This window comes from Lissotriton helveticus, chromosome 8 (genome assembly GCF_964261635.1).
Source record: "Lissotriton helveticus chromosome 8, aLisHel1.1, whole genome shotgun sequence".
NCBI lineage: Eukaryota > Metazoa > Chordata > Amphibia > Caudata > Salamandridae > Lissotriton > Lissotriton helveticus.
Genome location: NC_136069.1, coordinates 1,338,000,059 through 1,338,025,538, shown reverse-complemented (window position 1 = coordinate 1,338,025,538; position 25,480 = coordinate 1,338,000,059). Strand labels below are relative to the sequence as shown.

Genomic DNA, 25,480 nt, shown 5'->3' with positions numbered 1-25,480 from the left:
TCTGATGCGGTTTGCATGGAAAGTACCATGTGTGTGTTACTGCTAGGTTTTATACAGTATTTGATTATTATGTGTGAATTATGTTTCATTATTCATCTGGAAGCCGAATGAAATGTACATTTTTCATGTTAAAAACCAAATAAAGAACTATTTTTAAAAAAAACTAGGCATGAAGGAGCAAAGTTTGACTCTTCTGCAATCACTCAAGCTGGTGACGAGAGAAAAAAACTCTGGTTTGGAGAAAATTGAAGGAGAATATTTATAATTATATTGTGGCAGTTAAAGATGGCAGTTTTACTCCACAAAAAAAGTTTGCTACTGTTTCCTTTCACCTTCCAGCAAACAAATGATGGACGGAATGCTGACAATGCAAACATTCTCCCCCTGTCAAAAGATCTGGGTTAAATCCATTGTTCTTTTGCCCACTACGCCACCCCAGTTTGGACCCAGCCATATGCAAATCAGTCTTGACCCTGTGCCCCATGGGAACAGTCCAGACCGAACTGCCAGGCCAGGCCCTCCCTGGACCGGAAACAAGCATCCTGGGACCGGTTTCAGGGTATGTCACCCTTCATCAGCCAGGCTAGCTTGAATCCAGTGGCGCAGTGAGCAAGGGACCCAAGTCTGGGCATACCCATCCCACTTCGGGCGAAAAGTGTTGCAGCACACAAATGATAGACAGAATGCTTACAATGCAAACATTCTCCCCCAGTCAAAAGATCTGGGTTAAATCCATTATTCTTTTGCCCACTACGCCACCCCTGTTTGGACCCAGCCATATGAAAATCAGTCTTGACCCTGTGCCCCATGGGAACAGTCCAGACCGAACTGCCAGGTCAGGCCCTCCCTGGAATGGAAACAAGCATTCTGGGACCTGTTTCAGGGTATGCCACCCTTCTTCAGCCAGGCTAGCTTGAATCCAGAGGCACAGTGAGCAAGGGACCCAAGTCTAGTCATGCCCATCCCACTTAGGGCAAAAACTGTAACAGCAAACAAATGATGGACGGAATGCTGATAATGTAAACATTCTCCCCCAGTCAAAAGATCTGGGTTAAATCCATTGTTCTTTTGCCCACTATGCCAACCCAGTTTGGACCCAGCCATATGCAAATCAGTCTTGACCTTGTGCCCCATGGGAACAGTCCAGACCGAACTGCCAGGCCAGGCCCCCCTACACCGGAAACAAGCATCCTGGGACCGGTTTCAGGGTATGTCACCCTTCTTCAGCCAGGCTAGATTGAATCCAGTGGCACAGTGAGCAAGGGACCCACGTCCGGGCATACCCATCCCACTTAGGATGAAAAGTGTTACAGCAAACAAATGATGGACGGAATGCTGACAATTAAAACATTCTACCCCAGTCAAAAGATTTGGGTTAAATCCATCGTTCTTTTGCCCACTACACCACCCCATTTTAGACCCAGCCATATGCAAATCAGTCTTGATCCTATGACCCATGGGAACTGTCCAGACCGAACTACCAGGCCAGGCCCTCCATGGACCGGTAACAAGCATCCTGGGACCGGCTTCAGGTTATGTCACCCTTCTTCAGCCAGGCTAGCTTGAATCCGGTGGCACAGTGAGCAAGGGACCCATGTCTTGCCATACCCATCCCACTTCGGGCGAAAAGTGTTACAGCAAACAAATGATGGACGGAATGCTGACAATGCAAACATTCTCCCCCAGTCAAAAGATCTGGGTCATATCCATCGTTTTTTTTGCCCACTACGCCATCCCAGTTTGGGATAAATATACCCAGACATGGGTCCCTTGCTCACTGTGCCACTGGATTCAAGCTAGCCTAGCTGAAGAAGGGTGATATACCCTGAAACCGGTCCGAGGATGCTTGTTTCCGGTCCAGGGAGGACCTGGGCTGGCAGTTCGGTCTGGACTGTTCCAATGGGCCACTGGGTCAAGACTGATTTGCAAATGAATGGGCTTAATGAAATCTCGGAATTGTACAAACGTTGAACCCTGATGGGTCTCATGGTGGTTTAATTTCTAGTCTGTGCTGCAATCATAGCTTGGCACCATGGTTCATTCCAGCAGTAGACATTTGAACATCTAAATTACCGGAATGTGACTCCCCTATAGGTGCTTTTATAAATGTTAATAAGTCTATACGGGGAGAACAACCTAGTGGGCATTGTTAGTTTCAGTCACATTTAAAGTGCTTTGCTTTAGCCCTTTTAGGTTATTATAATAAACTTGAAGATGCATTTGAGTCCTCATGTAGAGGGGGTTCGCATTTTGTGTTTTTGAACCAAAACTCTTGGTGCATGTACAGCTGATGTTCGAGTCAGCTTGCGCAGTCAATACATTTATGTGTAGGAGGACGTGGTTGTGTTCCGTATAAGACCACAAATCCGAGGAGTCTCACAATTCCCATAATCCTTAGAGTTCAGAGACGTCACACGCGTTGATTGCGTCAGCGCTGGTGAGCAAATGGAGGAGGAATTGTTGACGATCCACGGCAGAAATAGGTACGCTTTGAAACGTGGTAATGTTAAGAAACTGGCATATGCACCATTTAATATATCTCTGGTTGGCAGGGCTATATCCTGGGCCATAACTGAGAGAACGGTGTTTAAACATACGGCGTTAGTCTACGGTGCATTATTTTTAAGTAGGCGGTCGCGCAGTTTAACTCATGGTCATTGCGATGCAATATTTTCGGCATTTAGTACTGGGGCAATTATTAAGATACCGTTGGTTGAAGATAGACGCCGGCAGCCGTGGCGGTTACGTGGTGGAGGACAGAATAACGTGTTCCAGCACGATCAAAGTCCCGTGGCAGAAACCTACATTTGGTAGGTGATCCAACGTTATCCATGCGAAGCCACCACTCTTGTACCTCCATTTGAGATTCTTATACGATGGGTTTGTTTTTTCGTACCATAGAACTGCCCCACTTTTTGGAGTTCCAGTGATGACTGCTCCTGTGATGGGATTTTAAGTAAACTAGATTTTGGACAAACAAGCGAAACACCGAGATGTAAGCCTCTGCTTTTGACATTGACAGATTGACCTTTTAGCAATGACGGTGTCCTGTACAGAGTTTATGTCTTATTTTTCATTTTATATTATTTTTAGACACAATGATGATGGTCAGAGCGAAGTAGGCTCCTTCTCATGGTTAAGGTAAGATGCTCGAGCACCACGGCTGGTGCATTCATACTAGTTGTGTAGACTATGTGATACGAGTTGTAAGAGAATGTGTTTCTCTTTTTCTTTAGATTTTGTGGTCCTGAGGAGAACCCTGGTATTCAGTGGGTTCGAAATGCGTCGACCTTGCGTTTTTCAAGTCACGCAAACGTGTATAAATTTCATGTGAATTTTGGGGCACTGTAAATGATTGTCGGTTCATTGGGCAAATTGTTAGTGCGTTCTCTTTTTGTGCACCTTGTATTTATTTTGTTGTTTGGCTGATTGCGCTAAGTTTCATCCCTGGTTTTGCCTTCTTAAAGAAAATGAGCTATTTGGGCCTAACCTGTGGGTGATCTGTTTGTGATTTGGAGTGGTCCTTTTTGTATGTAATAAATGTGGAATGGGTATAGGAGAGCATTGAATGAATGTGGTGTCTTTGAATTTTGCATTTTGGATTGGGATTAAGTGTAGCTTTGTATTCAAATGTAATAGTTTATGTTGATGTATTATCCGAAAATAATCTAAATAATCTTGCAAATAAATGAAGAATTTGAATTGATTCAGTAGGGGACCTGTGATATATTTTCATTGGTACCAGTTCATATGAGTATGGTAAGTAGTGTTCAGTACTGGCATTTGTTTTGGTTTTGGTTATATGGACTCAGCCTTACTGAGTAGAGTCAAAGACCTTGGGTGTTTATTGACTAGTGGGCCTGCAGCACTGATTGTGCCACCCACATGAGTAGCCCTGAAAAGGTATCTCAGGCCTGCCACTGCAGTGTCTGTGGTAGTTTTAAACTGTCTCGTTGACTCACTTGCAAGGCCCTAACCTTCCCCTTTCTTACATGTAAGGCAACCCAATGGGCAGGGTGCAGTGTATGTAAAAGGCAAGACATGTACTGATGTGTGTGTGACATGTCCTGATAGTGAAATACTGCCAATTTTGTTTTTTCACAATTGCCAGGCTATCTGTCCCATAGGATAGAATGGGATACTTTGTAACATCTTATAAGTATAACTTCTCATTCGGACAAGATCAAAAAATAAAGCTTAGGCTCTCTGAACTCAGAATTTAATAACTCATCTTTTAGTAAAGCTGGTTTTTAAATTGTGTGTTGGGAAATGTCACTTTTAGAGAGAGGGCATTTTCTTGCTTAACCATTCTGTGTGCCTCTGTCTGTTTGTGGATTGACTGTCTGGTTTTGGAGTGGCAGGGGCTGGGATGTGCATTCACTGTAGACAGCCACTGGGGGGTTGAGGTGTGTCTGGACCTTCCCGAAGGACTCAGAGCTGAGCTAAATAGACCTTGGCTGCATTTAGAATAGTGGGAGGAGTTTTCCTTGCATCTGAATGGGGCCTGTCTCCCTTGCACAATGCTGTCTCCACACCCTGTGGTCATACTGCACCAGTGAGCACAGAACTGGTTTTGACTGGGCTCAGAGACCCTTGCACAAAGAGAACAAAGACACAATGGGGTATAAGTAGTAGACCTTAGACCCCAGAACTTTAGATCACTTCTGGACTCAAGAGGAACCTTTGACAAGGAGAAGAGCTGAAGAGCTGTGAGGAAGAGTACTACCCCTTTGCTGTGTGCTGTATGGAATTGGCCTGCAGTTGCTGTTTCTGTTAAGGAAAGGGCATAGACTAGACCTTTGCTGTGAACCTGCTCGAAGAAGAATCTCCAAGGGCCTGTGTGTGCTGGCCTTCTGTTCAGAAGTCTCAGGGACATACTTCACTCCCAGTTCCCCTGAACTCTATTGCTGAGAGTACTGACCTGCCAGGTGGTGCAGATTTTAATGTTGGGCCTCTGGAGGTTGTTCCTGCTGTTGGAGCTGTAAGAAACCAAAGAGAAACAAGAAAACCTTTCTCCGATTCCGCCAGCAACGCCGCCGTGATGCCACGACCTGCACCGAGGCCCGGGCACAACTCATGAAGTGAACAATGCACCGCCCGGCCTGCACCACAGCTCCGACGCTCTTCGGCGCCTGCCAAAGCCTAAAGTTGTCGGCATTTCCTGACACCAGTGCTCGCACCGACTCAGTCATCGCCAGCACCTGCATCCTGTTATCGCTGTGCCGATAACCACAGAGGGGGACTCCACGAACTCGTCGACTTCGAGTTGTCACCATAACCAACGCCTCACTATGGACGCAACCAACTTCCCCTGTCCTGGATTCGACACATCACCTCCTTGTGGACAAGATGTCTCGCCTCTCCTGTGGCAGCCAGGGAGCTGGCCTCGAGCTCGGCACCGACGCCTCACCTTCACAAGACTCTGCATCGTCATAGACTTCATTTCCAAAGTACTGTTTGTTTGGAGGTCCGTGTGACTCCATTCCGGACGATGTGTAGCTCGCGGTTGGTGCTGCACTTTGGATTTATTGCTGTCACGATGTTGCAATAGCCCCAGGTAGAGCTATTTGTTTTCTACAAGCTTTATTCTTGAAATTACTATTTTTGAAGTACTATTTTACTCCCTGTACGTTGGATTTTTGTTGTTTTGGTCTTTTTGAGTTTAGATACAGATACTATATTTTTCTAAACTGGTGTGGTGTCCATTTGTGGTGTTATCACTCTATAAGTGTGTGTTTTAAGTACAAATACTTTACCCATTGCCTTTGGGAAAAGCCTGTCTGCTCAAGCCAAACTGCCAAGGGGGTGAGCAGGGGTTATCTAAAGTGCGTATGCCCCTTATCCTGACTAGAAGCAATGGTTCCTATTTGGACAAATGTGCCTACCTCTGCCAACTAGAGACCCCCATTTCGAACAGATACTAATGATGAGGATGTGTAAGAGAGGTGAAGGGTGAACTTGTACTTCGGGAGCCCCCAACAATGTGAGAGAGAATAAGACACATAACTGAATGAAAGATGAGTGAGGTAGGGGTAAGGAGGAAGGGAAATTACCAGAACAGTAACATTTAAAAGGAAGGTTGGGTGAAGTGCTACTATTGAGGAAATTACTATCCTGTAGTAACAAGAAATGTTCTGCCATTAAAGTGCAACACAATTTGCATCATGTGCAAAAGATAGCAGGAAAAGCATGGTATAAAGTGTGCTTTGGAGAATTCTTTCCGTGATAGCGATGAGAAAAATGTGGTGAATTATGAAAATAGGGTGGAAATAAATCACTAGAGTGCAAGGTGATTTGAGGTATGACTTTTAAAATGGTAAAAGGCTAGGGCTCTCCCTATACCATAGTGTCAGAGTGTGGTGAGAGCACTTCATTACTTTTGGAACTTATTGCCACCTTGTAGTTCTGAAAAGGGAGAACCACGGATTTTGATAATCACCATGTCAACACTTTCTTGACCGAGCGAGCCACTCCCTTGCTGTTCCTTTTCAATATGAAAGTGTGCACACATGTCCCTCATTGGTCCTTATTGAGCATGTCTTATTCCACTGGAATTATCTGTATTGCTTGCAAAATTGTAAAATATGGGTACGGTGTCACTAGGCACTTCGGTATCTTTTTACTATTCATTTTAAATTAAACAATTTTAATGTTAGGTAGGGAGACTCCTCAGGCTGATCCTTTTAATCTTAAAAATACTTGATCCATCTGCAGATCAGTTACAAATGAGGAATTTCTGCGTTCCTGGCTGTCCTTAGCCAATCTGCAAAACCCTTTCGGTAGTTACAGACATTTGCTACCACTCACCACCATTCTCTTACTTACACGATTACAAAATGTCTCATATCCCAGTGTGCCAAGACTCCTCCTTGTGATGCAGAAGAACGTCTCCTACTATTTTCATATCCCTCCTTCTCATGTGCTAATACCTTTCCCATTCTCATGTGTCTCCACTTCTATACTACGTCATGCCCTCTCATTATGACCTACTACTTCCCTCCATTTACTAACATCGCCTCAATCTAAGGCTAGTCCTGTCAAAACATTTCTCTTATTTAAAAGCTCTTTCTGATGCAGTGTCTTTGGTTTTCGGTTTGCTCGCATCATTTGATTGTCCCCCTTTGTGTGCATTTGCCAGGGAAGGATTAACAATTTACATTCCTCTCCTGAAATTATCCATTTTGTTATGCGTCCTTCCCTAACCTCCTCTATTCCCTTGGACTTCTTACTACCATTTCAGTCCTTGCCGGGTACTGCCCACCACAACTGATCCAATACACTTCAGCCACACTGACAACAAACAGTGCAAAGGCTTTTGCATCATTTTTGCAGCTGTGCAAACCCTATCATGCTATGAGCATGCTGGTTTGTGAGTGGTTGCTGGGGGAGCATGTTGAACATAAAAATTCAAGTACTTACCAAGATTGTCCATTTCTACAGTAACACTTTCTGAATCCATTGGAAAGATGTTGAGAATGTCTTCGTTCCTTCCTTTATACTTAAAGGAGTGGCCAGCAATGTCTATTGCTAGTATATCATCTTGAGCACCCATAGTTGTTATGTGCCAGCGAATGACCTCATCGTGGCAGAATCCTAAGGTTTGAATGGCCTCATGCATGTAGCCGTTGATTGCTGTAAGGTAAATGAACAGGTTAAAACATGGCGTCCAAGCTCTTCTTGATGCACATTTTCATTATAGAGCTAAACACGTGAACTCAATTTGCATTTGGAAAATGTCGCTGCCATTCACAAAAAAAGCATTAAACATTGCAAAGTACACACTGCAAAACTCTGAAAGATTGCTATTCAAGGGAAATCGTTGCTGCGAGGCACTGCATGGCCTTCACTTGTACGGGGAAGGTGGTAAGTATTCCCCAGCACTGGGAGAATAGGAAGACGTCTCTCAGGAAGCTGGGCCCTCTCTCTGATCTCAGTTTTGCATTTTGCCAGTCATTGCAACATTATGACTCTTGTTCACTGCGCGAGAGGCAAAATGTTGTAATGCTGCCTGTGAATCCAGTAAATCCCTGTTCCTGGTTTTGGGGCCTGGAGAAATTATGTTTACAGGAAAACTCAGTATCAGTAATATTCATGAAGTAGGTCGTATGTACCTCAGTGTGTACACTTTTTAATGGGCAGCGTTAGTTCGTCCATAATTGCGCCAAGGTCGGAGTGGCCACAGAGATGTAACGGTATTCTACTGCGACAAAATCTCTTTGTGCACCATATCGACATTGGTTTAAAGATGGCACTTTTTACTTATATGCAAGAATAAACACAGAAGAGGAACAAATACATACTAATTTGATAGTGTTCATGTTGCGTTCTTAATATCTACAAATAATTGTCACGAAAGACATAGGGCAGTGAATAGCCAGAAACTAGCAATCAGTAGGTAGGTAGCAGTTAAATTAAAAATACAAATCATATAAATGTTTTAAATATATATATTTTTATTGAGCACGGAAGAACAGGGTTTTAGAACCCAGCGGCGCCAGGGACACACCCAAAGTCTTCGGGTTCCACCTGTCTTGGTATACAGAGACACGGAATACTTCTGGATGGCGTCAAACATCAAATTTATTAGCTGCAGCTAGTAACAGTAATCCCAGCAATACAACACGGTGTACAACTCAGGAAACTGCTCAACTTTCGTAGAGCAAGACATCACTTTTTATCTACATTTTGCTCATTATAAATGCACACCCACTGCGACAAATACTGACGAATGAAATACATTTTCCCACGCATTATCACATCATAAAAGCTCGATTTACATTGTACCAACCCACAAGTTAATTATTAGGAATGTCCAAAATTCGATTTCTACAAGCCGGACAAACCCGCTGCCTTCGATACGGTGTCGCATGAAATTCTTCTCGACCGTCTGAAGGGAGCGGGAGTAAGGGGGACCGCTCTTGCATGGCTTGAAAGCTTTCTTGAAGGCAGACAACAGGGTGTCAAATTAGGCCCCCATAAATCTGTCTGCAGGAAGCTTACCAAAGGTGTGCCACAGGGCTCATGCTTGAGCCCTACGTTATTTAACGTATATGTGGCCCCTCTGGCCGAGATTATTAGATCCTATGGGTTCTCACCAATTTCCTACGCTGACGATACTCAGCTGTTGTTTCCCTTTCAAACCATCACACCTGCAGTCATGCAATCCTTTCAAAATGGCATGAGGGCGGTAGCTGGTTGGATGGCCCAGAACTTCCTCCAGTGCAATGTGACCAAAACAGAGGTCATGTTGTTTGGAGGGGCCACCCTGCTATGGTCGCCGGATTGGTGGCCACTTGAGTTAGGACCTGTCCCATCGCCTAAACAGACCATCAAAAATTTGGGGGTACGACTGGACCAAAATCTGATTATGAAAGATCATGTCAGTCAGGTTGCGGGAACGTGTTTCCGCACAATTGGTCTCTTACGGCGTATCTTCCCTTTCCTACCGAACATCCATAGGAAAACGCTGGTACAGGCTCTGATTCTTGGGCGGGTAGACTACTGCAACAGTCTCCTTAGCTCCGCCAACCATGAACAACTACGCAGACTGCAGGTGGTGCAGAACACCGCGGCAAGACTCATCCTGAATGCTCCCCCTCGTACCCCTTCCCGTCCCCTCCTCTGCCACCTTCACTGGCTTCCAGTGCGACAGAGGGTGAGTTTTAAACTCTGCTGCATTATGCACAAGTGTATCTATGGGTCTGGTGCTAAATATTTAAAAGATATTTTTTTCCTTTACTCTCCCGGACGTGCTCTGCGATCCAGCAACACTATGCTGCTACACATACCAAAAGTTACCAGAGCTAGACAGGGAGGTCGAGCACCCTCCCTAAAAGGCCCCCTGCTGTGGAACTCTCTACCTACACAGCTGAGACTAATTTCCAATCTTTTCTCTTTTAGGAAGGAATTAAAAACTTTCCTATTTACATCTGGTTAATTTGATCTTTTCCTCTGTCATTCCCCTAATATGATCTATCCCTCTCACTCAGGAGCCACGCACAGAGATATCCCTTCGGGGCTGATTCAGGCGCGTTATAAGAATATAAATAAATAAATAAATAAAGCACTATCCATGTAATGAAAAGTCATAAGAAAAGGAAATAGTTCAGATGCTGAATAGGATAAGATATGTACAAGGGCACTAAAGTTAACGATATCCTGAACATTGATTGGCAATCTCAGACAACGATTAGCCAGAGAAATTGGCTTCGCAAAGGGTCAGTTTCAGGTGACGGGGTCAGCGTCCTGCAGTTCACTCACAAGTCAGAAAAGGCCTAGTTAATATGCACATGAACAACGAAGCCCATGCAACTTGTTCGTTGGGTTACCTCCATAGGCCTACGTGAGGGCAACACAAAATGGTGTCACGAACAACTTAAACAAAATGGAGTCCGGTTCGAGAATCACAGAACCTCAGCACTGCAGATAATATACATGTGTACACAGTCGATAGTAAGCATTTTGTTTACATTGCCACTGACAAATACAAATCATATACATGTAGTCTTTCCATTTCTACTATCTATTAACCTGCTGACTCCTCGCATTTGTGTGAGTTATCTCTATATTCTTCTAAATGCAAATTAATCTGGAAATAAATCAGCCAATTTCTTCTCTCACATATTTGGAAAGCAGTTATTGGTTTCTTCAGTAAAGGAAAATTCACAAATGATTTGAATCAAAATGGATAGAAGCCAGATCGGAGGGAATAACTGACAATTTAATGTAGGCAGAGGTGTACTTTATAGTAAAGCGCTAAATCTCGAACAACTTGAGAGCTGGAAGGGGTGAATAGTGAATAAAATGCATGGGGTGAAGTACAATGTGAGCCTGAGAGAGTGGTGGAGTGTGCCTGCTGGGGTTGAAGGACTGAGGTGGAGCAGCAGCAGCAGATAAAGTGAAAAGGGTGTCTCTGATTTTGGTGTCCTTTAGGGGGTGTGCGTACTGAACAGATAATATTTTTTAAGTATTTTGCTGAAATGTGTAGAGGTTGCAACATTTGTGGGAAAATGTCAGGAATTGATTATCATTTTGGTTCCTTTCTTGGCCTCCTTGCCCAACTTTCTTTGTCTTTTCTTACTTACTTGGGATGGATTATTTCGGTATTGATATTTTCTCTTCGTTTTTCAATAAGGATAGATGCAGTCTTGAATTTCGGACGTGTAGGCATTACATGTGTGGCGAAATTACATGGTATTTCTGATTTAGGATAAAATCCTGTACAAGCGTACATGAATTTTGTATTTTTATTATTAGGTGTCAATATGCGGTATGTCCAATTCAGAGTCTGAGGGTCATGGTGGGGAGCACGATGTGCCCTGTTCACATTGGATTGCTATGAAAAACACATGAATATAACATTTTAATATGAAAACCCAATATGACTGTACTAGACACAAGATGATTTCCGCATTTTCTGGACACACATTAAATCAGTAGTGAAGTGGAAGCGACAGTATATTGTGCCAAATGTATTAATTGATTGATTTTTGGAATGTTATATCTCTTTTATCTACTTTTGATATTGATTGAAAACAATATTCTCTGGTTACCTTGCCTCTCTCTTTTTTTTGGGGGGGGGGGCAATTGATTTACTGCCCTTTCTAGCATGTGGGAGTTTGCTTATTAGATTGGCAGGGCATTATTGTGAAATGGATTGTTGTTTTTTAAATTGTCTATATAAATATGCTTCATGTTGCCTATGTGAAATGGTGTTTGGTTGAGGGTCTTGGATGTAAAGTTTTGTAATTTACAATATATATGTACTTTTATAGATGTGTGTTTTACATACTGTCTTTGCAGCCTTTTAGAATTTCATTATTGAACGAAATGTGTTGCTGAGGCTGTATTTTTAACAAAATAATTGGACTTCCAGAATTCCTTATGACCCTCAAGACCCAGCTGTTCGAATGAGCCTCTGGGGCCAGCAAGTGTCTGGCTACACTATTGAGTAATTAGCCGCTCTTTATAAATCCTGATTGATTGATTGATTGATTATGATTAACGGCATGGAGAGACACTCAAAAAAATCTAATTTCTGTATTTTTTATTTTAAAAATAAATACAGATAGGCAGTGCTTATTTGAGCCTGTGGAGTAAATGATGACACTGTACGCTTGTTAATAAAAAACTGGAAAAGCTGTGGGCATTGATCCTTAGCAGGAACATCCCTGGTGGTGGTGCAGAGTATTACAACTCTACATGAAGTCCTTACTCACTCAGACTCACTCGGGTCCCTGTAAATTGGAAATCAACGTTTTGCCGGCAATATTATCAAGTACTTGCATTACAGAAGTGTCCTTGTTATTTTGTAACAACTATCTTCTCGTTTTGTTCCAATCATGAAACAAATGCTCAACGTGGAAGGCAAAATGCATTGTTTTGGTACATCCAGTCCACAAACTCGTCATTTTCTAGATCTTGACCTTTCAATAGAAAGAGTATAACTAAATAACAAAAGATGGCACTCACTGTACAAAACATTGGAGCTGTAAAACTTTGATTCATCTTGCTTTAAGAAATCTTTGTGGAACTTCTTCATGTTTTCTTCCAGGTACCAACTCTTGTTTTCATCAAAGACTGCAAACACAAGATGTTGTTCTATGTCTGCCTTTTTCTGAAAAACAAATTATGTTTATAGATTAAATATAAGCATATCACTCTGGTGTCAAACTCAATGCAAGTATTATTTGGACTCAGAGGCTAACAATGTACTCCTTTAGAAAGTAAAATTAATGATACTCAAGTTGTGCTGAATTTAGTGTAGTTGAAACATCTATTAATATCTGCACATCACCCATCTCTTTTATTTTTTTCACTGACCAGCTGAGGAAGGCTCTGACAGAGATACTGGAAAGGGTTGGGGAAGGCGAGTTAGGGGTTCCTCAGAGCGGAGACTGGATTTAGTAGGGGAGCACAGGGTTGAATGTTATCAGATACAGCAACCATGTGTTTACTTTCTCTCCCAACTTTTTTAAATGGCAAAGGACCCAAACGCATATCGTAGTCAATGGGCACAGGTCACTCTGCAGTGCAGTTGTGTGATACCACACTCTGCTGTGAAGTTCAACCGGTGCAAACGGAATACCTCTGTATCCACTGTGATTCACTCCGTAGCACAGTACCTGTATTTCTGCTTTTTTCATCATTTTGTGTGACAAAGGATTAATCAATGTAATCCATTCCCTCAATTTCAACGAGATTGATTTAGGTAGATGTTGACATTCATCTCCCGCAGCCAGGCATGACATGTACTCAGCTGCTCAGCACGTACGCCTATGCCCTGGTTATGAGTGGGCCGGAAAATTTCAACCCCTGTTCAAATCCCTATTTGCGCAGAGGTCGTATTAATAGTGGTGCTTATTTTATTGCACCCAGTAATTTCTGCATGTGATAAAGTCTGCAACACCTGTTAAAGTTCGTCCGGTAAAAATTGATGCAATTTAAAGGTGGAGAAAATGCCGAGTAGATACCTGGAAGTGCGGCTTTTGGTGCAAAAAGTATTAAAATCCACAAGCTATGTCACATTTTGAAAGGCAAAACTTAGATTAGGAGATAATTATCACACCCATGAAACACGAACCCAAAGGGATCATGTTTTATCTGGTCACATAATCAGGGCCTTAGGCCATTCTACAGATTTATATAAAAGATAGCCCACAAATATAATAGTGCAGAGCATTGCAAAACGTCTAGATGGCAGAACTAACAAATACATTCACGGCTCCTATTTTAAGAAAATATTCCACATGTTCCCAGTGACCGCCAGAGCGGCTTTGAAACCCTTTGAGCCTTATTCACAGTCGGGCAGAGCTAAACATTCACCAGATAGGGAGGATATCTCATCACATTAAAGTGCTGTTGACATCATTGCACTCTTAATATGGCAGACGGGACATCCACCACTAAATATCAGAGGTTCTGCATCCGCCCAACTATAAATGAGGCTTTTGTTTGGTCCATATATAGATTTTTGGAGGCACCCCAACTAATCAAATTCAATGTATTTAAACCTACTCGCTAGCTGTCCTTGAACTGTCTTCTAAGAAGAACTGCCTAATGTCCCCAAAACACGTTCAGAAATTACCAATAATTTCCGTCCTTACAGCTGGACTATTGCTTTCTGTTAAATCCACTCCCAGATTACCTTTCACAAAGCCTTAAAGAACATCTTTGGTTGCAATTATTACTGATTGCCCAGTACAGGACCAGTGAATAGAAGTGACTTACAAGTTGCTTTTGAGTTTGCAGATGTGGGACATTTGACAAGCACTGATTGATGTTCAAGTGGTGCTATATAGTCTGGCGGATGAGACATCTCTCAGACACTGGAAGATCTGCCAATATTTTGTGGATGTGACAGATCTTGCAAAAGTTAAATCAACCCTTTAGCTTGCTAACATTAGCTGTAAGTGTCCACTCTCACATGCAATATAGAAAGTTGCTTCTCTCTTCCACAAACCCAAAAGAAAATCTATATTAAAATGTTGAAAAACTTAATTACAACAATGCTTAACTGAACATACAAGACATCCTGGTCATAAACCAGATAGGAACATGGGTTACAGTGAAAAGCAATTAATCTTATAAGACTCACAAAGGCACAGTGTAATAATAAAGAAATAAACACAAGATCTAACTACACAACAGAGAACCTCCATTGCCTCCTAAGCATATTATAGTCCTTTTTTTCTTTTTTCTAATACAGATGCGTCGATTCTGTCACCTTTAATGCAACAGACTAATGGCTGCTATGAAAGTGAAGTCTGTGTTCTAATGTGAATGCCAACAAAGTGTATTATCTCATTCAGATGCTGTAAGGACCAAGACCATCTGAAAATACACGTTGGTATATATTGGTTCATGTAACTTGACTATTTCTTCATAGTATTACAGCTCACTAAATGGAATGCTACAGGTAGGTAGAAGAAGAGGGATCACAAACTTCATTTGAGATGTGGCTTTGCTGCCAAGTGTCTATGGTAGACAATTTAAAAGGCTTTTATTAGAAGTATCCTTGACCGAACCTTGTTATATTGGCCAAAACGTCGTGCCAATGGTTTAGCGAAAGGAGCTTGTGGCATCAGGTGTAAGAAAACAACCATAACAACACAATTAGAGAAATAAACAATTTCAATCAAACCATGACACATTTAACAGAAGGAGAATTTGATACTCAAATGGTGAAGCATCGTCAAAGCTGGATTCTTTTGATAGGCAAGGTCAGTATATAGGTTTTCTGGAGAAAAGAACACTACAAATAGGAGAAGACAAGATTTCTGTTTGAGGAGATAGCACCTTTTGTAAATAGCAGGAGGTGGAAGCCCCACAGAAAGTCATGAGTGGAGAGTTTTCCGCACAAAAAGAAAAATATTGCAACAAATGATGAAATAGTGTGCAAAGTGAAGTTTTACCATGCTCCCTGCCTTTCTTTCGGTTTCTTAAAGGTTTGGAGCAACTAACTGGCTGATAACAGAATTATTCTGGATGTATGGCCCCTAAGTTAAGTGACAGGCCACAACAACCTCCTCATTCTCCAACACTTAACGTAAACACTTTCTTTTTAAGGCCTTCCAGTTCAACAACAGGTTGCAGTCTCATAGAGCAGAACAAACTTCCACCATGTCTTTTGGCAAGGTAAAACAAACAATGATTTTTTTTTATTCTTGCCAAAGGCCCGTCCAAATAAAAATACAGACACTGGGTATTCATTTAAGTAATTTTAATAGAATAGCTTCATAGACCAACACCCAAAGAGATCCCTCTACTACGGAGGTTGAGCCAATCCAGATGTATCTACACTCTAAGGGCCAGATGAAGGTAATTCTAATTCACCGATTCTTAAATACCGAATTTTACCGATTCGGTATTTATGAATAGGTAAATTAGAGGGTGGGAGATGTAGGTAAATTTTAATTTCCATTTACCGAATCGTTAACATTCGGTATTTACCGATTCGGTAAATACCGAATCGGTATTGCCCGTTGATTCCTATGGGCCTTGAAGTCCATAGGAATCAATGGGCAATACCGATTCGGTATTTACCGAATCGGTAAATACCGAATCCCGCAAGGGTGCAGGGGGTGTCACTTTGACACCCTCTAGCACCCCGAATACAGGCACGTGTAACATGTGGCACACATGCATGCCCTAAGGGCATGTCTGTGTGCCACATGGCACAGGTGTGCATGCACAGATGTGCATGCACACCTGAATTCGGTATTTTACCACCCAATTGGATTGGGTGGTAAAATACCGACTCTTAAGGGCCTGTGGCACTCTTTGAAGTGCCACCTACATCTCATTTACAGAATCGGTAAATTTACCAATTCGGTATTTTACCGATTCTGTATATTTACCGAATCTGTAAATTTACCGATTCTGTAAATGAGATGTCCCCTACATGTCAAATCCTAAATACCGGTCGGTAACGGCCGAAATCGGCCGCTACCGACCGGTATTTTGGCTCATACATCTGGCACCTAAAAGAGAAGTCAATGATAAAGCATGCCACATACTTTTTGTGGGTGTGAGTCCTTTTAAAAGACCTAGGGCCAGATGTAGGTCGCCAAATACTGGTCGGTATGGGATTTGACATGTAGGGGGCCTCATAGTTACAGAATCTGTATATTTACCGATTCGGTAAATTTACAGAATCGGTAAAATACCGAATCGGTAAATTTACCGATTCTGTAAATCCATATGTAGGTGGCACTGTAATCAGTGCCACTGGCCCTTACCGAATCGTTATTTACCATGGAATACTATTCCATGGTAAATAACGAATTCCAGTGTACATGCACATCTGTGCATGTACACCTGTGCCATGTGGCACACAGACATGCCCTAAGGGCATGTATGTGTGTCACATGGCACACAAGCCAGAAACAGGGGTGCAACAGGGTGTCAAAGTGACACCCTGTCCCCCTTGTAAAATCGGTAAATTTACCGATTCGGTAATTACCGAATCGGTATTTGCCATTGATTCCTATGGGCTTCAAGGCCCATAGGAATCAATGGCAAATACCGATTCTGTAATTACAGAATCGGTAAATACCGAATCATACCGATTCGGTATTTTTTACCGAACAATTACCTACATCTGATTTACCGATTCATGAATACCGAATCGGTAAAATTCGGTATTTATGAATCGGTAAATCTGATTTACCTACATCTGGGCCCTAGCGTCTTTTCTGAGGGATACAGATTCTAGGGACAATTGGATGTTGATGATTATATAATATCAGTGTCAGGCTAATCATCCCGCTATTTCAATAAAAGCAGGACTGGCCTTAATTCTCTTTTGATTTACTGTATTCTTGTTGGAAGTTGATTTAGCCTGCAAATATATAGTCATACCACAGTCCAGAGACAGCCATTCCTATCTAAAGTGCCTCATTGATAATAGAACAACCCTGACAGAAATCCCTGAAACCCCAGTGTGGTTCAGGCCGCAAGTATGCTCAGCCATTAGCACCGTCCCACCACTCACCGCCTCACTGTGCAGAACACACATCATCGTTTCTTGACACTTGCAAGTTTTGGTAAGTGCTTGGCATCGATATAATACCTTCACTTTTTTTTTTCATTTCAGCAACTAGTTTTTGGGGCTAAACGTGAGTGATGATATTGACAGAAGCATCCAATAAGACAATGGGGAAATCATTTGAAATGGAAATTAACTGGCTTTGGTCCCAAGCACTCAGTGGACAAGCTGGATGAACTTTTACAAGATCCCTTCCCTTCCAATCTCCTTGCAAGAACCCTTCGCTTGAAATTGAATGGTTCTTCTTTTCAGATCCTTTGTGTTACAGAGAAAAGTTCTAATGAGGGTCCATGAGCAAACTACCGTGAGCACAATTTTTCCCGATAGCATTTTGAAAGTTCTAATGAGAATGGATTGTGCAAACCTATAGTGGTTGTGGCTTTCTTAGTATTCTACAACATTCCCATTTGATTTTTCCACCCTTATTGCACACCGAACTATAAAGGAAAAAGAGACTGAATTAATGTACGATTACACTAGATTATGTCCTAAAACCTCTGTATGCTCAAGAGGATTTAGGAGGAGTGTTTCAACACGTGGAAACATGTGTTACATTTGGGGAAAGAAAGAGGGGTAAAAAAGGCAAATGGAAAATCTTCTACTGCTACCCAAGAGATGCCTCCTTCTAGTTACAACTTTAATGAGATTGACAAGGAGAATCGGAATTATTCCAGAAAACATACAATTTTCATTAACTTCTAAGCACACCAAGGAGAGTTTTAAGAATTCGAAATGTTGGTAAATCAAGGAAAATCACAGGCCAGACCATGAAAAATATGGATTTACTGAGCTGCTTGAGATTCAGTCAGATAGCATTTACTCTACAAGACACACCATTCACCACTGGTTCACGCATCAGCTTTAACAAGTTCGTTCAGAGCCATTATATAACTTGCCTTTACTTTGATAGGCAGAATCAAGGTTCACTTTTTGAGCCAAGTATAAGCTATCCAGATAAACGTCTTGTCCCAAGTGTTTCCTGAAGCATAGACAATTTTTTGACCCAAGTAGACCCACTTCTACGAAGACAAAAATGCATTTTCTTGGAATACGGTTTCCAGTGAACAGACTTCAAAGATACAAATGAGTGAGAAATATGTATTGACATAAATACGGAGGAATTTGGAAGTAGTGAAATATTAAGTACTGCTGGAACCCTGCATTGTGAAAAAGGCATAAAATACACAGTGCAACAAAATGTATGATTAATAGCCAAGCGGTGCACCAAGAGAAACAAGCATTTGCAATGCAATAGGTCTCGCATTGGCACTAGTTTGAGCTATTGACGTTGTAAATGACAATGCCTTTTATTTCTGTTTTCATTTTTAAAACATTATAAATGGCATTATCATTTATAATGCCAATAACTTAAACTCTCGTAAATACGGGAGGAATTCTGTTCATCTTCCAAGTGCAGTGGTGTAAACCCTTTGTGGTAGACACGGACTTTGGGACCCCTCCGGAACCACCACACCTTTTCCAAGGGACTCATGGCGAGCCCACCTTGTAGTAGCTGCAAAGGGGAAAGGTAGCAGCTATTTTCAGATCAGGCACGGCACCTCCAGTTTTCTTCTGCACTCACTCATTAAACTTCATGTGGGACACCGGTAAAGTCTCTCTGTGGAGTCAGGGACCCGGGAGGGACCCAAGGCGTCATCCGCCGCCCGCTGCTGCCGTCCTACACAAGCAGCCAATAGTTTCCCTTACATTGGATCATAATTTACCTTCTGACGAGCTCCTTTAGATCTGATCTAGCGATCTTCTGAACATCCCTCTGTTTTATAAGGCAAGATGTGGTGGAGGGGGGGTGCCTGTAGTGTGTTGGGAACGTAGCTCTAGAAGAACACACTCTCCCTCCCCTTTAATTTACTATTGGAGTTTGGTGGTTACAGTAAATTACACAATGTCCTTTTACGCTTATTTGCATCAATTTCTTCTTGTCTATTAGTCCACTTAAAAAAATTTCCCACCGCTGGCAACTTTTTGAACCCATATTCTGGCAAATGTATTTAATACACCTTAGACTGAGTTGACCAAACGTTAACCGTCTGACCACGGGTGTTAAACATGCATCGGTTACCACCTCTCACAGCTCAACAAGCCACAAAGAAGCACCAAAGAACTTGTAACCCCTCATGAGCCAGAGTAGATTTGTGCATAGCTGGACCATCCACAGCCCCTACCTGTGTATGCTGGGCATCATCCGCGAGAGCCATCAGTGGACATCAGAGGAACACGTAGGCTCACAATGAGAATCACCCATCCTGGGCTCATCAGTAACTACACGGCCTCACAGCAGACACCAGGCTGTGCCTTCATCTTATCTAGGACAGCAGGTACCTTCCAACCCTCCAATCATTACATATTCAGGAGAAGTTCCTCCTCCATCAATCACCAGAACCACATGGGTCATCCACCCAAAGTCCCTGTTCTGGGGGAGTCCGTCAGCTTCTGGTCTGGGTCATCGACCAGAAACCAGCAGAAGTAACCACGGGTTGCGAACTCCTGCTCAAACAGGTCTAAAACTGGTCAGAGGCAACAGGAAGCTAGCACCTTGAGGTGGCCAGTCCATAAAGGCATTATAGGAATGAGAGGCCATTCATGACATCAGAGGCTGTGCACAGGGAGGGGCATAGGAGAGGCTGTCACTCACCACAACGGGCCAATATCACCTGTTTCTAGGACCTAAATGTGGCAATATTAATCAACTTTTAGAACGTGTTATTTCTTTTTACAGAACATGTATGTGGGTTTTTTAAATACAACAGTATATGGAGTTATCAGAAAAGCTTCATGCGCCGTTAAAAATGTTTATTATATGTTAAACTGCAGGGCCACGAGCATATGCGCTCACACTGAGACTTGGAGGGCTCCATTAGAGGACTGACTCAGACCCAAGCCCCTCAGTCTTTTATAGGCAATAAGAAGGGGGCACACAGACCCCCTCCTTGTAGAAGATTCCCGCATGTTGTGTCACCCTGGCAAGGCGAGCGGGCAGCATGCCACACGGATTGAGAACGCAGCCTCCCCGCACACATGGCATTAGCAGTGAGAGGCTGGCACACATCCAAATCCAGGTCACACTCAGAGGAAAGGAAGCTGCCTCCGGGGAGGGCAGTTACAGATGTGAAGCAGCGCATGGCACAGCTGCTAGCCTGACAGCAGGAGGATGAATGCAGCTGTGAAGTGGGCAGAATGCATCGCTCACTCCTTCGTGCCAGCAGTGGCAGGAACCCGGGCATGCCACCAAAATGGGGTGCATTTCAGTGTGGACACCAGCGGCAATGGATTCCTCTCACCGTTTAATTTTGCTGCACGGACAACATGCGCTTCTTCTGGCACTGGAACCTCAAAGACTATCACCTGTTTCCCACTCCGGTGCAGCTCTTCAACTGCTATAGCTCCTCAGGACTTCGGGGCCGTTTACCGCCTGTATCTATTATGCATCTCTGTCGCGCAGATTGGAAACTCCAGATGGCCCCCCCATTTTGTGGTGTCTCCGAGACTATACTCGTTACTTTAATAAAAGAAGCTGTTTAACTTAAAGCACCACGAAAAAAAACGTGCCTGCATTTACCAAAGCACAGTGACAAAGGCAGACGCTTGTTTATATTTGCATCGAAACAAGACTTCGGAAACATGATCCGTCACTACACGCATCCTTTAGATAAGAAATACCCTCACAACAGCCGTTAAGCAAACGATCCAGTCCGGATGAGCCATCCCAAAAGAAGACAGAGTGGTAACAAAGAAGCCTCATTTACAATGGGAGGCCACTGTTTAGCATAAACAATGACGCCAGCCAATGAAAATAATGGGCGGTGCTTCAAGTCCCCTTCTGAAATCTCTACCACAAAATGTCTTGCAGAGCGAGCAGCGCACGTGCGCTGCAACGCTACACGAGACATAAAAAGGTACAGCTTAAAAACAAAGTGATTGCAACTTAATGGCCTGTAGATTTTCATAATGACTGAAAAGAATGGGATAACCTAGGATACCTGTTAAGCAAGGTAGTGAGAAGTGATACGAAGATCAATTTGACCATTATAGTGGGGTCCATGTCAATTGACTGCCAGCGGTCATCTACAAATAATGACTAAAGGGCCGTATTCACTTTATTGGAATTTGCTGCACTTGGCAGCACAATCTAGAAGGACAGTGGGGAGGCAGTCCAACAATACATGCTCAGAAGCTTCACCAGAGACCTTCCAGATCCTACCTTCGTGGACTGCCTCCCCAAGGAAGAGGCCCACTAGATAAAAATGGAAACTGCAGCAGCAGATACAAGCTTTGTTTTTTAGCAGAGATCAATTGTTGATGGATTCTGACTAAGGTTGCTTGTTGTTGCTCGATTTGATTCTAAAAGTGGTTTGTTTTCCTCCCCTGTGTTGTTCATTTTAAACCAGCTTTCCATTTGTAAGCTCTGTGCACTATGACCACCCTACTGGGTTGGAGAGTCATGTATCCAAGAAGCCTCGCCCATCCATTAAATTCTGAGATTATACAGGCAGCCGCGGTTCGTGCAGGTTAGAGCTGTGGGGTCGGGTGGGGCCGGGTGGGGTAGGATTTTGACAAACGACAACAAGGTAAAATGAATTAATTTTTCATTTTGCCTCGTCATCGTCAGTCAAAATCCCCCCCCCCCCCCCCACCTGCCCCTACCGCTCTTACCAGCACGGGGCCGCAGCTGCAAGGAGTCTCCATCTTCTACCAGCATCTGGTGCATCCTTTCCTGCCTCTTGTTTGCGTAGCTCTGAATCCATAAACAGCATTGTCCTCCCTGGAAAAATGCCCACTAGATGAGAACGGCAACCACAGCTGAGGATGCAATCTACTTTTAGCAGAGACTAGTGCCTAAAAGGCGGTTTTATCTCTTCAGTGCTTAGTGATGCCAGATTTGCTTCAGCTCCAGTGTTCACTAAGAGCCCCTGTTCCATCTGTAACCACAGTGCCATCTGACCAACGATGGTGCAGTGCGTAGCATGACCAAGGAGACCATTCCCCATCCATTGGCCACCATCTGATTGAAGCATCCCACAACTAGTTTAGCTGCCTCCACAGGGCCTCCTCTGGGCGTCCAGCCCAGGCATCCAGCTAAAGGATGGCACCACAAAGACCTCTTCCATGTTTTGACTTGTTAGAGCCTGAAAGGCATAGGGCTAGAATGGCTGCCTCTGCTCTGCCACTAGTGCTTCTAGAGGTGAGTAATCTATCAAGCCTGACCTTAAAAAAGACTCAGACAGACTAATTGCTCAAGTAGTCCTCTGTGTTAACATTGAGGGATTCAGAGGCATCTACAGGACATTCTGCTTTTCATTCCCATTTCACAGTGACAGCTGTGGGAATATTTATTTTGGCTCTTGGGTACATCCCATAGACAAACTAATTTGGGTTCTTTCCACTATGACGTTCGCCCCATAGAACAGGCTAATTTCACACCAAGGCTCACCAAGTAGGCAAATTAAATTGGGTATCGTTAAGCCCATTCTCTGTTTCACCCACAGACCCACTTTGAATTCATCCCAAAGACAATATAAAAGGTGTATGCCAATTCTGCATCTGTGTTCACCCCACACACTGGGATAATTTCACACCTTGGCTCACCACTTAGATACATTAAATTAGCTTGGCCTAAGCCCGTTCCTGGACTCCCAGCACACAAATAATTAGTTTGCATTAGCTTTGCTCCCGAGGTCACCCAATAGCGAAATTAAACATGTTAGGGTAATTTCACAGCTTGGTTTAGCATCAATATTGGTCAAAGTACACACCAGAGTTCAAATGTAGAACATTTTAATTAGGTTTGAGACAGTTCTGCTCCTGAGTCTTCACACAGGCCATTACCCAGTATCACAGCGCTTGGCATGTGTAAGGCTTACCACTCACACTCCTGAGCATCTCTTTCAGAAATTTCAATAGAGTGATTTAACTCCATGCTGAGGTTCACCCATTTGATAGGTTGGGCTCATTTCACTACTGGTAAGTTGGGTTTATATGTCTCTCAAGTACATCACCCCTCCTTACATTGGAGGAATACCAGGCTACAACCTCTTGACACACTATTACATTTGCAGCAAAAAAGTAAAAATTAACAGGTAAGAGATAACATTCAACCCTAGTAGCTGGAATCCTTCTTCACCAAAGAAGGAGACAAGATCAAAATGTGGTAAATAAATAAATAATACCCTATTTTTGAATGAATAAATGAATAACAGATAGCTCAATAAATAAGAGTCAAGATTCGAGGTAGTAGGAGTTTCGCAGGTTTATTACAGCAAATACAGGAATAGGATGGCAAGGCCCAGCAGCGCTGCCGGGGTCAGGATCGGGACAAGGGAACAACTTTTTAATAACAGTGCATGAGCATATATACATAACGCAAACACATAGCATTACATTGCAATAGGCGTAGCAGTGGGTGGAGCAAAAGGCGTGGCGCGTAGTAGTCGCGAAAGATAAGGGTGAAAAGAGGTGTAACAGGGCGTATACATAGACATGTGATGCAAACGTAACAGAATATGTCATGAATGGGGCGGAAACCGTGGAGGGGGCTACCTGAGGAGCCGGGACCTCTAACCTGATGGTGCGCGCAAACTAGCAATGACGTGTTACTAGGAGAAGCTGGGGGCTATGAACTCTGTGCTAGGAGCAGAGACTGAAGTCTGGAGAGTCAGGGCGACATGTACCTAAGCAGTATCTAGTATCTGATGTTTAGAGAACATGTTGATATAAACTAGAAGTCAGGAGGGGAAAGGCTAACTTGATTCTAAGACTGGACCATGCATTATTCTACATGTAGTGCGTGATGAAGAATATTAAATGACCATTAAATGCAGTATTTCTCTAACGTGGAGACGTGAAGGCTAGACAATGACGGAAACTATCGATGCGATTCAGTAGCTTTAGGAATGCAGAGAAGGAGGACTGAACTGATAACTGGAATCATAACATATTCTTGGCAGACTCAGAGGCAGAGCCAGGGTGAGCCGGGCACTGCGAGGCAGGAAGTAAGTGAAGGGTCGAGGATACAGGTGGGGGCTGTATCGCTCCTCAGCGAGGTTTCAGGAGACAGGAGCTGAATCTGGTGTCCAGGCCCTTTTGAGGCCTAGAAACGAGGACTTTATAAGGGAATAACGTGCACACTGAGAAACGTGGCAACGTAGCTTTACATAGACCTGATATTCGTAGTATTCACGAGAACTGGAAACTGGCATACTAGAGGTGGACACAACTATAATTGCGTCTTGAATCGAACATGGGGAATGCATATGCATATTTAATCATGCACACATAACATATGATGGATGACACGTAGGGACACAGAACATGGCAAAATTTACTTTTCCACAAAAACATGACAAAATAAAAGTATAAACTAATGGGACAAACTTAGAGTTACTAGACCACAGCAACCCATCATCAATCTTCTAACTAATGTCACATCCTAGAAGGAAGCTTTGAATCAAGTCAAACTGGTTATGCTTTTTGACCAGATCTCCAGGACAATATTTACATCCTGAACATATCCCCTTCTACTCTAAACAAAATGGTCCTCCTTATCCCTACTCCAATCCCTTCTCTGAGCCTCCTCAATGCACACAATCCATTGACTTCTCTCCCTCTCTGCATTACAATCTAAGAGGCAATCCCACACATCACTTCTTAGACCGCTGCTCAAACCACCCATTCATTTCCCCGACCCCTTATCCATATCTCTCCCAGACAGCCATGCCACACCGCCTCATTTTCACATAATGCACTCCGTTCCCCACTTCCATTAAACACAAATGCAAACCACCCTCTTTCATATACATTGCGCTCAACTCTTCCACGCGCACTTAAATTTTGACCAGCCTTACACAACCCAATATACATACCCCAAATGCATAAACTAACCATTTTCCTTGCCTATTATTCATACCACTCCTATTT

The 25,480-nt window shown here is 43.1% G+C and overlaps 1 protein-coding gene across 1 annotated transcript in view; it reads right to left on the bottom strand.

The window, feature by feature from the left end:
* F5 (coagulation factor V) overlaps window positions 1-25,480 on the bottom strand; it is a 711,267-nt gene that overhangs the window by 340,901 nt on the left and 344,886 nt on the right. Inside the window, exons 11-12 of the mRNA XM_078658317.1 lie at window positions 12,472-12,616; window positions 7,420-7,632 (exon numbers count right to left, since the gene is read on the bottom strand). Coding sequence (XP_078514443.1) covers window positions 7,420-7,632; window positions 12,472-12,616 — 358 coding nt within the window. The remainder of the gene's footprint in view (window positions 1-7,419; window positions 7,633-12,471; window positions 12,617-25,480) is intronic.